Raw genomic sequence first — 15,261 nt, 5'->3', positions numbered from 1 at the left:
TAAGCACCATGCATCCAATTCGTCCGATTATAATAAAATTGTATTGTTTTTCAACTAATGAAAATGTGCGCGCATATTGAACTAGTAAAATTGTTTTGTCTTCAAGTAGTAGCAAATGAGAGTATATACATTACATATACGAGTTGACAGTTTTAGTTAGGTTTACCCGGGCCTTATAAAATTCCTAGCTCCGCCAATGGAGACGCGCCAACTTGAACCCCACGAATTAACGAGACTCCGTCCCGATCCCTGCGCAGATTTCTTCCGTTTTCTTCTCCTCATCTCGTATGCTGCGACCCAAGAGTGCTACAAGATCTAGTGCACTGGAACTCGTGGTTATGGACCCGAATCCTTAAGTATGGGCAAGGCAGCTCGTCAACTTTATATGTACTCGTGGTTATGGACCCGAATCCTTAAATATGGGCAAGGCAGCTCGCCAACTTGATGTGCGCCTCGGTGAGGACCCCCTGCTTGCCACAAGCAGGAAAGGCTCCAACATTCGTGCTCTACTGATGCGGATGTAGGAGTGTCCATAGTCAGTGCCGGAGCTAGCACCATCATCAAACCTGATCGAATAATGGTGTTTTTCGATGATCAACTGATTTTTATAGGTGTTGGCGGCTATCCATAGTGGAGATGGCAGCAGTGGAAACCGGGCGACTGCACTCATGAGCGGTCTCTTTGCTATTGTCTATAGATGGCCATAAAGCCCGAGGCTCGATGGCCCAGCCCATGGCACGACCATTTGGCCCGCCCAAGCACGGCATGACACGACTGGTGTCAGGCTCGTGTTGGCCCGGCTCGACAATTGGGCCATGCCTGGGATGATGCCATGGCACGGTGGGCCAGCCCGGCACAACACGGTCCAATGAGCAGGGAAGTAATACTTGAGGGATCCAAAATAGACTTCATTCAGCCATACAAGGCATGACCTAAAGAGAAGAGGGATACAAAATTGACTTATTCTAGCCATATAAGACACGGCCCGAAGAGATTGAGGAAGTAAAATAGACTTATTCCATGAAGAAGCACGATGAACTATCGTTCCTTCGAGGCAGCCCGAGTCTTATTTAGTCGTGCCTGGACCATTGGTGCAGCCCGTGGGCGAGCATGGCCCAGCTCAGCATGTAGGTCGGGCCGTGCCGGCCTGACTGATCTCAGCTCGGGCCCGGTCATGGTCAAGCCGTGACAGGCCGGGCGGCTCATTTGGCCATCTATACTACTATCCATAGTGCATAATGAAAATGCTACGTTTGGGCCTCTATGCACCGAACACTCGTGTTTAGATTGGAAAATGTACAATTTGACTTCCTCAAATATATGTCGAATATGATTTGTTTCACTTAACCTTAAAATCGGGTATACCGATCCATTCAACTAGTAAAACCGGTGTAAAACAACTCCTTCAGCAGTATTGACAGTGGTTGTCCACATGTCACATTAACCTAATCCTCATCTGATGCGGCATCTAAGTGGCATTACAATCAGAAATGAACAAAATAAAATGTACGTGAGACCCAAAGGTCAGTGACACCACTTCTTTATCCTTTACCCTCTCCTCTTTCCTCGTGGTGGAAGCAGTGCGGCGTAAGGGGCCTCTATTAGCCCAATTAGCGTGGGGGAAGCAGTACAGCTTGATGGCATCTATTAGCCCAATTAGCCCAACTAGAAGTATAAGCGCGGCGCCACGCCGCGCACAGCAACGCACGCAAGGATGTTTAACAGCTTAATCAAAACAAACCCTAAACACGTAGGGGATGACTACCATATAAACAAAATAATTTTCAATTCTAAAGATGTATTTGAAACAAATAGATAATGTAATACAATAGAAATTTATTGGAGTAATTTATTATTGCTCAAAAACTAATGAAAAGCTCGATATTCTAAACAAAACATAATGTACAAATTGCCCAAGTGGCCATGACTACAAATCGCCGAGTGATTGCAATAAAAAGAACTTTTTGAGTTTTGTACATTAAACCTACCTGATTTCTGTTGGTTTGGAATGGTTTGTAATGGTGAAATAGATGACCTGAAATTTTCTTCAAGCATATATACCAATCTTTTAGTGTAACTTTAGAGCTATAATGAGATCCCAATGGAACAATCACAACTGCTACATTGTCTGTTGTCCCTATCTATAAAGAAAGATCAACTACATAATCTGCCAAATTCTGTTGTGTTACTGCAAAGGATCCTAATTCTTGCTTAACATCAAATTTCACGTGCAACATCAGATCACATACATCCTGCATAATCATTTTCTCAAATACGCCAACAGAGGAGGCAACAATAAGAATGGTCAATGGTTGAGATTGATTTATAAGTTTTACACCCAAGAACTTATAAATCAATGGTCGAGATCACTTCCAAAGCGAGGATAGTAAAATAGTGTCAGTAGAGAGCACCATCTCGAAAGAACTATCAAGACTGAATTTATAATGCCTTGAAACATTTTCTAAAACAACTCTGCTCCACTGCAGCTCGATTATCTATATATTACCTTGTCGTCCTCTCCTGCACCAGATCAGCAGCAACTGATCAGCTGATCGGTTTATGGAACTCAAAAAACTAATACAGTTGATTGTGGACTGTAGAAAGCCATGGCAATGCACAGTTTGACTGATGGCTTAGCTTTGGGAACATCTGATGTTCAGAGATTCTTACCTTGAACACCTCGCCAAAAAAAAGTGAATGACTTTTTATCACATTAGAGTTCAGTTTTTGCAAGCATTGAGATTTGACAGCACTTTCTCAAATCGAGAAATATGCATTTGTAATGCAAATGCAAACCGTGTTTATATTTTCAAACCGGCTCACCACTCAAAAGATTTTCAAACCGGCCCACCACTCAAAAGAGGCTTAAACTGTCACCAAAACAAATTTGGAACAAGGCAGATATAATTAAAGCACAAAATGTGGAAAGGCATAAAACAATGGCAATTCCTCTACTCTTTATTTGCATGGTTACTTCAACTGCTTGCCCTATTAACAGCCTGAGGTGTGTGTTCTTCAGTAATGTGATCCATTATATACATGGTTATATAACTACACAAGTAAGGTGACAACATGGATCTGCTGGATGGCTACTACTTCTACATAACATAACCACTATATGCACTGACAAGCAGGTTGGATCATTAGAACAACAATCTGGAATTCCAGTACCCCATGGATAAAAAACTCCTTGGAGCGGTTGAATGCTTGATCCATCTGCGTAAGTGAATGAAAGAATGTGTCTCACTCTCGCTTGCCAGGGGCAGCAGGGCTCAGAGACATTTCAATTTCCTCAAGAGAACGTCCTTTCGTCTCGACAATGAAATTGTAGGCGAAAAGTGCTGACAAGAAGGATACTCCACCAAAACCTGCATAGACGGCTCCAACGCCTAACTTCTTCACAAGCTCCAGGAAATACAGTCCCACCAGAAAATTGCATATCTGATGAACAACCCAATCCATAAGTATTGAATTAGACAGGACTAATAAACTGCATATCTTGACTTGAAGCGGCAATGTAGAGTACATACAAACTACACACTACACAAGGAGAGTTACAAGGCGATTTTATACAGTTGGAAAGTGCATACCCAATGTACAGTGAAGCTGAAGCCCATAACTTTCGAGCGTGTCCGAGCACCACTCAGCTCTGGTATGATGATTCCTGTAACTGGTCCGGCTCCAATGGCGAATGTAAATATGTACCTGGAAATGTAAAGATGAATAAATAAGTGAGATAAAAAAATCGCTTAGTATTAACTGTTCCATAAACACAAAATGTGTGAGACCTGATCAGTTGCCAGATCATGAAGTAGAGTATAAATATGCTAGAAAAGGATCCTTAAAATTGTCCATCAGCAATGCAAAGGTGAATGGCTTAAATTATCCATCAGCAATGCAAGGTAAATGGCAAACTGAGAAATTAAACACGTGAATTTTCCATATTCCAAGCAAGGATTTTGATTCACAGCAATCATAAATAGACCTCAAAGCAAAGGTTCCAAAAAAGGGACACCCTTTGTAGTAACCTCTGTAAAAAAACAGCTACCATGTTCAACAAGTAAAATTCTTTCAAATACTAATTACAAGTACTTTACCAGGGAACATTGTATCATAGCAAGTGGAATGAAGAATATGAAAAAGAAAGTAATGCAGAAGTACATACAACAGAGTTCCAGTAATTGACAGGCCATGGCTAACTCCTTCATCAAGGGGGAAGCTAATAGCATATACTATTAGGAACATTGCAAGTGCCTGCAAAAAGTAGAAAAGTTGCATCAGGTTTTGTTTAAGGACTACAGCAGATCACAACAATATTTCCAGAACAGTAATCATGCTATAAAAAATTATATACTCATCATAGCTTACACTTGCCATAACTCCTCCGAAACAAGAAAAACAATGCAGAATTTACTCAACTATAAAATATTATATTAAAACTTCCTGAAAAGCATCGGTAGAAGCAATATATACCATTCCAAGATAGCTTCCTGTCAAGAGTTTCTTTCGACCTTGCTTATCCATCAAAATTGAAGCAACAATTGCCCCTGAAATTTGGTCCATGAGCTTATGAATAGTTACCGCAAAGTAGAGCATTATAAAACAAGTTTAACAAACCTGCAAAATTAGTTATTCCAACATATAAGCTTGCCAAGATACCACTTGTAATACCAACATCATGGAATGTTAATGATGAGAAGTACAGAACGCCATTTATGCCAGCAAACTGTTGCAGAAAGAAAAGGGACCCTCCAATCAGTGCAACTGCATATACATCAGAAATTAAGCTATTAATATCATGGAAATAAAGATCATAATAATGCAAAGGGAAGGAACAAATAGAAACAAGTATACAGACATTAAGTCGCCACCCCCTGCTCCCCGCTACCAGCCTGGTCGGCGCCCGGCTCACCACCGATGACTGTTGCTGCCCGCCGCCTGGGCATTCAACGACAAGGGCGGGAGTTCGCCGCAGCCGCAGCCACCGCTCCCGTCGTCGTCGTCGTTGCCAGCGGCCGGATCAACGGCTGACGGATCCGCTGACCCGTGACCTTCGGCCGCTGGGGTCGAAGAAGACGAAGGAGAGAGGGAGGAGAGGCGGCGGGATCAGCGAGCAGGCCGCAGTCGCCGATGTCCCCATCGCCGCATCCGTAGCCATTCCCGACGGCAGTGGAGCCAGCTCTCCCGAGGGTGGCGCCGCCGGATCCGAGGACCACCGTTGCCGCTAACTCCCAACGCCACCGCCTGCCGCTTCCGAGGTCGGGGATGGCGGATCCGCAAGCCGTCGCCGCTCCAGAGTTCGGCGGCGGCGGATCCAACCTCTGCCGCCGCAACTCTCGAGGTCTGGAGCGGCGGGCGCGCGTCGGAGCTCCGCATCTGGCCGCCGCCGCCACCGCCATCCCCCCTCCCGGCGGAGCCGCCTCCAAAACTGCCTTCACCCTCCCCTCCACCCTCCTCCCCTCCTTATCCAATCTAGGGGGTCGGGAACAGGGGGAGGTCGCACCACGGCGACGATGGCGGAGGAGAGGGCCGCCGCCGCCTTCTCAGGTCGCCAAATCCGACGACGGCGGTGCCGGATCCAGCCGCGGACGTAGCCGCCTCGCCAAATCCGGAGGGGAGGGTCGCCGCCACCACCGCCCTCACCCCTCCCAGCGGATCCGCCGCCGCGGCGTCCACCCTTCGTGCCGCCTCCGCCTCCACCGGATCTGGGAGGAGGGAGGGAAGCCGCCGCTGGCTCCACCCTCCGCGCAGCCACCACCTTGAGCCACCTCTGCCACCGCCGGTAGCCGCCGCCGCCACCGCCCACCGGCGGCAGCTCCGGCCGGAACCCGCGCCAAGAGAGTAGAGGTGGGAGGGGAGGGGAGGAGAGGAGATGGACAGAATGGGGGGGAGGGTTTCGGGATTGGGGGGCCTAGTGTAGGACGTTTTGTAGAAAACCCCCTATGATTTTTATGTTTATGGCGCTACCCCTATAAACGTAATTTTCTCTTCTTCGCATTGTATTTTTCTGGAACACGAGGGGTTATACGTAAGAAACAAAACGGGATGTCAGTCGGTGCGAGGACGTATACGATATTCCGTGCAAATACGAGGAGTTTTTTACAAAAAGCCCAGCCCTCTCACCGGGAGCAGCCCCTCCACCACGTAACCGGCACGCATGCACACCACCACAGCGCCCAAATTTGGATCAACCAGCGCACCGCTTATGGGCGGTTGCCCCCTTACGCGCAAGGAGTAGGAAGGAGAGTTATTGATTGATGATTAGCGTGGGAGAAACGCATATAAGAGCATCCGCAATGGTAGAGTAAGGTGCTCTCTATAAAACACGTACATCTCAGCAATAGACTAGATTAATAGTAAATCACCTCAATAGTATGTCTACATGGGTATCTATAGCTCTCTCATGCATTGCCTCGTTTTTCTCTATAGACTATCTCTAAGTTAGTAGATAGTTTTGCTCTCTCTCTTTATTTAATATCTTTCAAGTAGGAAAATATGCTGACATGGATCTCTTGTAGAGAGTTTGTAAATAACCATTGTGGGTGCCCTAAAAAGCATATCAGTACTAGAAGGTACAGTAAAAAGCGTCGATAAAAAGCACACTACTCGGTACTCACATTCTCAATAGCATCAGGAATTCAGGACCATTACAGCCGCGCTGGAGAGATCTGCACTTCTGTAATTGTGTTTGCCATTCCACAGGAGTGAGTGGCAGACAAATCGAATGAACGCAACAAAAATTGGGCACAACCCGACGCTGCCCGACAAAAACACAGCCGGCCACAGCTTCTGTACAAAATTATGTAGCATCAACGGCGAGAGCCGCTCTGTTACCACAGCAGGTTGCCGACGAGGCAGAGAGCGAACGCCCCAAGAACGTCGCCGACGACGTGCCGGCCGGCCGGAGGAGGGCCGGAGCTCGCCGCCGGGGTGCTCGTCGGCGCCATGCCGGCCATGACGCCTCCTTCGGATGCCATCGGCGTCGGCGAAGGGCCGAGGTACGTCTCGAAGAAGGACGACGTCGGCGGCGGAATCAGCGGAGGATACTGATGCGGACCTGCACGAAAAGCAAGAGCTGCATAAAGTCTCGGTTTTTCAAGGCAGAAATGGTGAACTGAGACATAATTGAGCACGAATTTTATACCTGGGCATTGAGGCTTGAGTGCTGTGGTTAACCTGAAAGATGCACAAAATGTATCGCTACGGTGAGACAACGGTTTCTGAATAGCAAAATGCGAGATGGATTTGGGACACACACACACACAAAAAAAAAAAAGCTGATCAATTACGTGGTGAGAATTGTGCCGTTCACGAATCCGCCGTAGCTGCAGGACGTGACGCTGCAGCCGGAGCTGGTCATGAGGAGGGTGAAGTTGCCGAGCATCATGCTGCTGTTGGCGCACTGCATGCTGGAGCACGTCGAGTCGGCGAGCGGCGCCGGCACGCAGAACAGGCTGCAACAGCAGAGCAAAAGCAAGCAAAGCAACGGGCAACGGCAGCGTCAGAAACAGGAGAGAAATCTCTCGGTTCGCGTAAGATCTGGAGCAGATTGAAGATGTGAGGGTGAAATCGATCGGTGCCTACTCCAAGTTGCCTGGGCCACAGCTGCACTGGACACACCGGTTGGCAGTAACTGCGTAGGTCCCGTTCGCCACCGCCAGGCCGTAGTCCGCCGTGAACGCCGGGAACGATGATGTGCACGCTGCATGTTCGAGAGAAAAAAAATGGTACTCCGTCATGATTAATTGCATGTGAGATAAATGAAGCAGAAAACGGTATAGGGATAACAGTGACGACGAGGACGAAATGGACCAATCATGTACTAACTGTAGCTAGGTACTGGCTATTGTAGTGGCCACTGATTAATTATGATAGAATCCTGTTTGTCCGTGATCTGACAGAACATCTGGGTATGGAGGGGATTGAAACTTTTGGCCACTTCCCTTCAGAAATTATCGGAACTACAATTCGGTCTAGAAACTCAGAGCAGAGTGTTTAGTTTGTTTACCAACCTCCTTTTAGGAAACAGGAAAACAGCACAGCTTTTCAGTGCTGAATCTATGTGCACAAATGAAAATCGTTAATTTTTTCAATGCATCACACATGGATCGCACTTAAGAACTCTAGAAGACCTTTCAGCTATTCACAACAGAGAAAACGACACAACACTTTCTTTCTCACAATAGTGAAATTAAAGTCTCTCTAAGTTTGTGTTGAACATTCTTAATTGTCAAATTTATGTCGTGCAATCGTGCTGCATGCTACACCTTTTTTTCATCTCCTTTTCTTGGGTGTCAGCTTAATTGACAGCAAATGATCAAAAGGAGCAGTGGAAAGGTGAAGTTTCATGCATGGACCCTTTTATTTTAAAGCTGAGTGCGCCAGTACGTGCAGATACACAAACAGAGCATCCGAACTGGCACTAGTAAACAATTTGAGCAGACAAGCAGTGATGCGCTGCATTGCTGGCACTCATGTTTCACCTCACGAATCTTGAAGCATTTTGGCCCTGTTTAGTTACAGGATGAAACGTTTTGGCGTGTTATATCGGATATATGGACACAGACTTAAAGTATTAAACGTAATCTAATAAAAAATAAATTATAGATTCCGCCTGTAAACTGCGAGACAAATTTATTAAGCCTAATTAATTCATCATTAGCACATATTTACTGTAGCACCACATTATCAAATCATAGCGCAATTAGGTTTAAAAGATTCGTCTCACAATTACACGCAATCTGTGTAATTAGTTTTTTTATCTATATTTAATTCTCCATGTATATGTCTAAATATTCGATACGACAGGATAAAAAGTTTTTGCGTAGGAACTAAACATAACCTTTCTGATATCAAAGCTAGATACTCCCTCCGTCCCAAAATATAGCAACTTAGGATCGGATTAGACGCATTCTAGTACTACAAATCTGCAATTGCCCATATCCAGAATTCGGAGTAAATCTCATGCTCGCAGTAGCAAGGCTTGTGGCCAGTGCGGTTACTGCATTGCACTAAATTACCAAGGACACACTAGACTAATCACATTACTGTCAGTATAGTACTCCTACTGCTACTTCTTACTGAGTATGGAGTAAAATTACCAACCAAATTTGTCGGTTAACCACCCATGGCCATGGATCTAATTACCAACGAACCACGCAATACATCTCGGTAGCACAAAGCAACAAAACCAAAAACTACCAGATCCAAGAAGAAGCTATGAATTGAAGCTAGAAAAGGGCTCACCTGGCAGCGGGACGACGATGATGTCACCGGCGGCGAGCTCGGGGGTGGCCATGTCGTTGACGCTCATGAGGTCGGTGGCCGTGGTCCGGTACCTCTGCGCGACTGCGGCGACGGTATCCCCCTTCCCGGCGACGTACGTGAGGTACACCGCGGGGAGGCCGTTGTCGACGCCGCCGAAGCAGGCGCAGTGCAGCGGCACGAACAGAGTCGTCCCGGCGTCGACGGCGGCGTCGGGCTTGGCGCCGAGGATGCCGTTGGAGTCGCTGATCCAGTCCGGGGTGGTGAGGCCGCCGTAGACGGAGGAGGCGACGGAGGCGAGCGTGTCGCCCGGGCGCGCAACGTAGCGCACGGTGGTGACCCTGCGGATGCCGTCGGAGCAGGCGCAGGGGACGGGCACGCGGAGCGGGAGCCCCGCGGGGAGGATGCGGTCGGCGGGGTCCGGGACGGCGAAGTCGATGGAGTTGGCGGCGAGGATGGCGAGCGGGTCGGCGGAGAAGAGCGCGGCCAGCTCGGCGAGCTTGAGGTCGGCGTAGAGCGTGTAGGAGAGCAGCGCCGGGCAGGCGGTGGAAGAGGAGCAGGACTCCAGCGTCGACTTGGACCGCGCGGGCGCGACGGCGGCGGCGGCGGCGGCGAGGAGGAGGAGGAGGAGCAAGGGTGGTGGCATGATGATGGCGACGGTGGTCGGGAGCGCGGAGGCGTGGGAGTGTGTGCGACTGCGAGCCAGTGAGAGTGGAGACTGTTGACCTGGAGTGGGGCGATGTCGAGAGAGTGCTTTGCTTTGGAAAGCGTGCGGGGGGTTTTGGATCTTGTGTTCGGCTGTGCAGAACTGCAGACCTGGGATCACATGAGGTGTGAGTACGGGAGGGTGAGGTTTTTACGAGGGTGCTTGCGAGTATCTGCGAGACTGCAAATGTAGAGGATCCAGATCTGCGAGAAGCTGGTGTTGGTTCGTTCGAATTTTGTTTTGTGCCGTTTGTATTCTGATCCAATCTGATTTTGATCAGATCAACGGAGTTGCTTGGCATCTTGGCAGTGTACGGTTGCGTCTTTTCCTTTTTGTCCTGAAGAGCGTGCTGATTAGGAGAAATTGTCCTATTCATACTCCTCTACTAGTACCCCTACCTCCGTTCGTATAATATAAGGGCATCCATAATGTAATAATGTAAGACACTTCTAGAGTGTCCTCACTGACTGAGGAGACTTGTAGAAAACTCAGCTCGCAATAGAAGGTATCTCTGGATGGGCTCCTCAAAATCTGAAGCAACCCGATGAGGATACTACAGCCCACAATGGATATCTTGGCCCAAAATAACCCCAGATGAAAAATCCCCAAATACCCCTCCCCCAGCCCATTCTTCTTTTTTCCTTCTCTTTTCTTCCGCCCCCTCTTCTCGCGTCTTCTCGCTTCTTCTTCTCGCCCTCCTCGTCGACCATTCGCCGCCCCCGCCTCCCAGCCTGCCGCCGCCACCTCCCTCCTCTCTCCCCCGCCGCTCGCCACCGCCGCTTCCCTCCTCGCCCTCCCTAGCCACCGCTGCGCCTCCCTCCTCGCCCTCTCTAGCAGCCGCCTTCCTCTTCCCTCCGCCTCCACTAGCCGTGTCCCGCCGTCGTCGCAGAAGTGGTTCCAGCGCCAGCGGCGGCCGGAGGAGGCGGATCCGGCACCGAGGCGGGCAGATCTGGTGGGCGGACGCGGCCGTCGAGGTGGCGGGCGCAGTCGTCGCCGGGTCATCGTCATCCTCTCCATCGCGGAAGCCGAGCCCATCGCCGGTTGGTGGCCGCCGGCTGCCGCGGCGGTGGCCGGATCTGGTCGTCACCGTCGCGGATCCTCGTCGTCGTCGCCTCTCTCTTCTCTCTCTCTCTCTCGCTGCCATGCCGCCGGTGAGGGGCAAGAAAGGGAAACGCCAGGAGAGAAGGTAGGAGATGGGGCACCGGGTCGCCACAACGCGTAGCCTCGAGGAAGTGTCTCTGGAAAAAGCGAGCTGGGGAGCTAGAGGGGCGCGTTCCCCGCGTGGGGGTCGCACCTCCCTCTAGAGACACGCCGCACGGACGGCGTGAGCGGGAGGACGACCCAGGGACACCGACTGTGGATGGCCTAAGAAATTTTGTTTCTATAATTTGTCCTGCAATATAAGTTACTATTTGGAATCCTAAGATAACACAATCCCTTTCCCATTCATCAATTTTTTTGCTCCCTCATCCATAAATATAAAAGATTTTGGTTAGATGTGATATATCATAGTACTAAATCCCTTATATTTAGGGACAAGGAGAGTATTACTTTATTCTTCCACCTATCAACTCTTTGCTAATTTATTCCACATATATCAAATCTTGTACAAGTTTATCCTCCTATCTACCACAATTTGTCTTATTTTATCCTCCTATGGTACAATTGTGTTAACTAAGGATAATTTGGCGAAGGAATTGGAATGATAGTTTAAGATGTTGTTTTTTATGAAAAATGAAACCATCTACCATCTATTCATTGAATGTCATTTTTCGAGATTTCTTTGGAGATATGTACACATTTCTTTTGATTTACATCCTCCACAAAGTATGTCTCATATATTCGGGAATTGGCTTGTTGGTGTTGATAAAAGAATTAAGAATCTTATTCTTGTTGGAGCATCCGCTTTATGTTGGGCTCTTTGGCTAGTAGGAATGATATGGTTTTTGATAAATCACCATCAAAATCTTATTTACAGGTACTTTTCAGGGCAACGTATTGGCTCCGGTGTTGGACCCAATTACAAAGGTGTAAAGAAGATATCAGCCTAATTAATGATGCATGTCCTAAACTTGAGTCAACGATTATGCATCTCTTCCCCAACTTCGGATGGAGGTTCTCAAATAGAATTCAATAGTTGTGTGATCTTTATCTTGTTGGTGTCTATTAGTTTGTGCTTGTTTAAAATTTTCATTCTGTGGTTCTAGACTCACTGTGTGAGTTTGTTATTGTGTGAACTATGTAATAATTGGCTGTAACTCGTTTGAGCAAAGGCCGAAATATTTTATTCCATTATCTTAAAAAAATATGTTCTTTTTGCTACTTCCTTAATTTATGTTAAAAACTGTATAATCTCTTCTATTATGGGATGGATGGAGTACTTTCATCATTTTAAAATAAGTGGTATTTTAATATTAGAAAATACTACAGAACAAGTTCTGTGAGTGGGGCAATGTGTCAGTACTTGTTCGGTAGTGTAGGATGGGAACTAATCCCTCATGCACGCAAAACGGAGTGGTTTATTAGCACATGATTAATTAAGTACTAGCTTTTCTAAAAAAAAGATTAATATGAATTTTTAAAGTAACTTTTGTATAGAAAATTTTTACAAAAAACACACACTGTTTAGTAGTTTGAAAAAAGTGCGCGCAAAAAACAAAAGACGTGAGTTGGGAACATGAAGTGCCAAACTCAGCCTGGACAATTATGCATACACGCTTTTCAAACTATTAAACAGTGTGTCTTTTACAGAAATTTTAAAACGATGCTAGTACTACGACGGCGGTGCCCCTCCCCGTCGACCACCTCCAGATCGATGCCGCCGACGCGATGGCGCCCTTGCCCTCCCACTACGTCACGAGAGAGAAGGTGAAGAGAAGGGGGGAGAAAGAGAGAAGGGATAGGGAGGGAGGAGGAAGAAGAGAAAGACAGAGGATGACATGTGGGCCCACATTTTTTTCGAGTAAATGACATATGGGACCTACGAATATTTTCTAATGCCACATAAACGTCATGTGGGATGAAGCCAACAACGCCACGTCAGCAAAACCGCCCTCCAAAACCACTGAGGGGGATTAAATTGCACTGGTTTGAATAGTTCGGGGAGTCGTCCTATCCGGTTTTTGCGATTGAGGGTCACAGATCAGATTCAGGTTACTTTTTAAGGGAGCCAAAGTGGACTTATTCCTAGTCTGATAGTAACCGACTAACCGTTGCTTTCTGGGCCGTGTTGTACTGGAGCACAGGTGATGACGTGCGGAGGCCCAAAGAGTTTTGGGCCGTGGGGGTTGCTTATCTTGCCATCCTTGACGCGCGCTGAGCTGGCCCAGACGCCCCCAGTTCCCTTTCTCTGATGCTTTTTTTTTAATGACTCGCACGAGACGGTGCGAAGTTCTATTGATAGAGCAGGAAAAAATTACAAGATTATAACCCTGGAGGGTCGTAACCAGGAAAAAGAAAAAAACAACACCACCCACACACCGACATCGCCAATACACAAGCCCAGGAGAAGGCTAGCACCGGACCGGCCGCCGCTAAGCGTGACCAGCCGCCACTAGACCAACAAAGGGACACAGCTGAGATCGCTCCCTAGGGGATGCCAAAACGACGTCTTCAAGAAGAGAAGCGACGGAAAAACCGCCACCGCCGTCCGTCGGGACTCAAAGGAGCCAAGACTAGGCTTTCGCCCGGCAATCGCCCTTGAGGGGTGAAACCCACGGCTGACACACCGATGCTCCACCACTACACAAGCTCTGCCGACATGTGGGACCCCGGCACCGGCGTCCCCCGCCGGCCAGCCTTCGTGCACCGAAGATTGCGCCACACCCACCAGCAGCTCCTCCTCACACCTAGGTCGCCTTCTCTACCGCCGGCCGCGCCTCTCGCGCCAAGCCGGCCTCCTCCACCGGACGCGCCTCTCGCGCCAATCCAGCCTCCCTCCATCGGCTGCGCCTCTCGCGCCAAGCCGACCTCCAACTCTGCCGCTTGCGCCTCTCGCGCCGAGCCGGCCTCCACTGCCATCGGCTGCGCCTCTCTGCGCCAATCCGGTCTCCGACCCTTCCACCAAACGATGCCGCGTCGGCCAAATGCAGCCGTCTCCCACGCCCTCAGCTAGCCGTCTAGGGCCGCCATGCCTCCGGTGACTGCTGTCGCGGCCACCAGCCACCGCCTCCGCGAGCCACCGCCACTGCCAGCAGCCGCTTCGTTGTCGCCATTCGCCATGCTGCCGCCAAGTCCTTCGCCGGCATCGTCGGCCGACACCGTCGCTGCCAACTGCCGCGGCCACATCGCCGCCGTCGCCAACTGCCGTTGCCAGCCGTCGCAAGTCGGCCAACGTCTCCGACCACCACAGCCGGCTACCCTCCAAATCCGGCCGAGAGGCGCGGATCTGGGGGCACCGCCGCAGTCGCCGCCGAGCACTGCGCCGTCGCCACGCAGGGACCAATACCGCCGCCTTCGCGCCCTCGGCCGACGCCATCCCCGCCGCCTTGAACCACCATGACGCCGTCACCACCACCACCACCAGAACCACCGCCGCCCAGCTCAACCCAACCACCAGCCGCCAGCTCGCCGGCACTATCTCCGCCGTGGCGGCCTCGCCGTTGCCAGCCAGCCACGGCCGTCGTGTCGCGCTGCCGGCCACAGCTGCCCGCTGGCCAGCCACGGCCGTCACGCCACTGCGCCTGCTGCGGCCGCCCGCGCCCCCAGCCGTAGCGCTTGCCGCCTATGCCGCGTCTCCCCGCCGACGCCACGCTTCCGCACCACCGCCGACCAGCCACGGCCATCGCGCCATCGGCGTCGCCGCATCCGCCGTGCTCCCGCACCACCACGGCTCAGATCCGGCAGCGGAGACGTCGGATCCAGCCGCCACTCGCCTCGTGGCCGATGCTGGGCGCCGGATCCGGTGGTGGCGGCGCCGGATCCACTGCTCTTCGCCGCGCCGCCGCCGCGGCCTTCCCGAAGCTCCGCGCCGCCTGGGTTGGAGCCTCGCCGCCGCCATCCCAGCGGCCGCACGTTTTCCGGCGACGCGCTCCGACGGCGGCGAGGCCAGAGAGAGGAGGTGTGTGGCGGCGGTGCTAGGGTTCACCCCTGGTCGCCCGCGCGACGACGACAGGGAGCCCAGTTGACTCCCCTTCTCTGATGCTCAGTTGACGTGTGCGTGTTTACAATGTTAACACAAGCATTAACCTCGAAAACCACTGTATAATAGTAGTATGTATTTCATCCTAAAAACGACAAAAAAATGTGGCTTGTCTAGTTATCTAGCTAGTTAGGCATGAATCTACAAGCTA

General features: G+C 49.9%; 3 protein-coding genes across 4 annotated transcripts; all 3 read right to left on the bottom strand.

The window, feature by feature from the left end:
* Positions 1–2,932: 2,932 nt before the first annotated feature.
* LOC127784501 (probable plastidic glucose transporter 1) lies at positions 2,933–5,888 on the bottom strand. 2 transcript variants are annotated; one of them, XM_052311825.1, is made up of 6 exons: positions 4,859–5,888; positions 4,618–4,764; positions 4,474–4,547; positions 4,166–4,254; positions 3,591–3,705; positions 2,933–3,441 (listed from the first exon to the last, which is right to left on the bottom strand). In XM_052311825.1, exons 3-6 carry the CDS (start codon positions 4,522–4,524, stop codon positions 3,244–3,246), a joined length of 453 nt encoding a protein of 150 aa, XP_052167785.1. In that variant the 5' UTR covers positions 4,525–4,547; positions 4,618–4,764; positions 4,859–5,888; the 3' UTR covers positions 2,933–3,243. The 2 variants fall into 2 exon arrangements, with proteins under 2 accessions (XP_052167785.1, XP_052167786.1); XM_052311826.1 differs by having other exon boundaries at positions 4,618–4,726.
* Positions 5,889–6,593: 705 nt separating this feature from the next.
* LOC127784500 (lysM domain-containing GPI-anchored protein LYP4) lies at positions 6,594–10,113 on the bottom strand. The gene is made up of 5 exons (XM_052311824.1): positions 9,247–10,113; positions 7,585–7,702; positions 7,290–7,454; positions 7,145–7,176; positions 6,594–7,057 (listed from the first exon to the last, which is right to left on the bottom strand). The coding sequence occupies exons 1-5, from the start codon at positions 9,908–9,910 to the stop codon at positions 6,831–6,833; spliced, it is 1,206 nt and encodes a 401-aa protein (XP_052167784.1). The 5' UTR covers positions 9,911–10,113; the 3' UTR covers positions 6,594–6,830.
* A 4,212-nt stretch (positions 10,114–14,325) lies between these two features.
* Positions 14,326–14,754, bottom strand: LOC127783797 (uncharacterized). Its single transcript, XM_052310960.1, has one exon. It carries the CDS (start codon positions 14,752–14,754, stop codon positions 14,326–14,328), a length of 429 nt encoding a protein of 142 aa, XP_052166920.1.
* Between the last annotated feature and the right edge of the window lie 507 nt (positions 14,755–15,261).

Source organism: Oryza glaberrima, chromosome 9 (genome assembly GCF_000147395.1).
Source record: "Oryza glaberrima chromosome 9, OglaRS2, whole genome shotgun sequence".
NCBI classification, from domain to species: Eukaryota; Viridiplantae; Streptophyta; class Magnoliopsida; order Poales; family Poaceae; genus Oryza; species Oryza glaberrima.
This window is presented reverse-complemented; position numbering and strand designations above follow the sequence as displayed.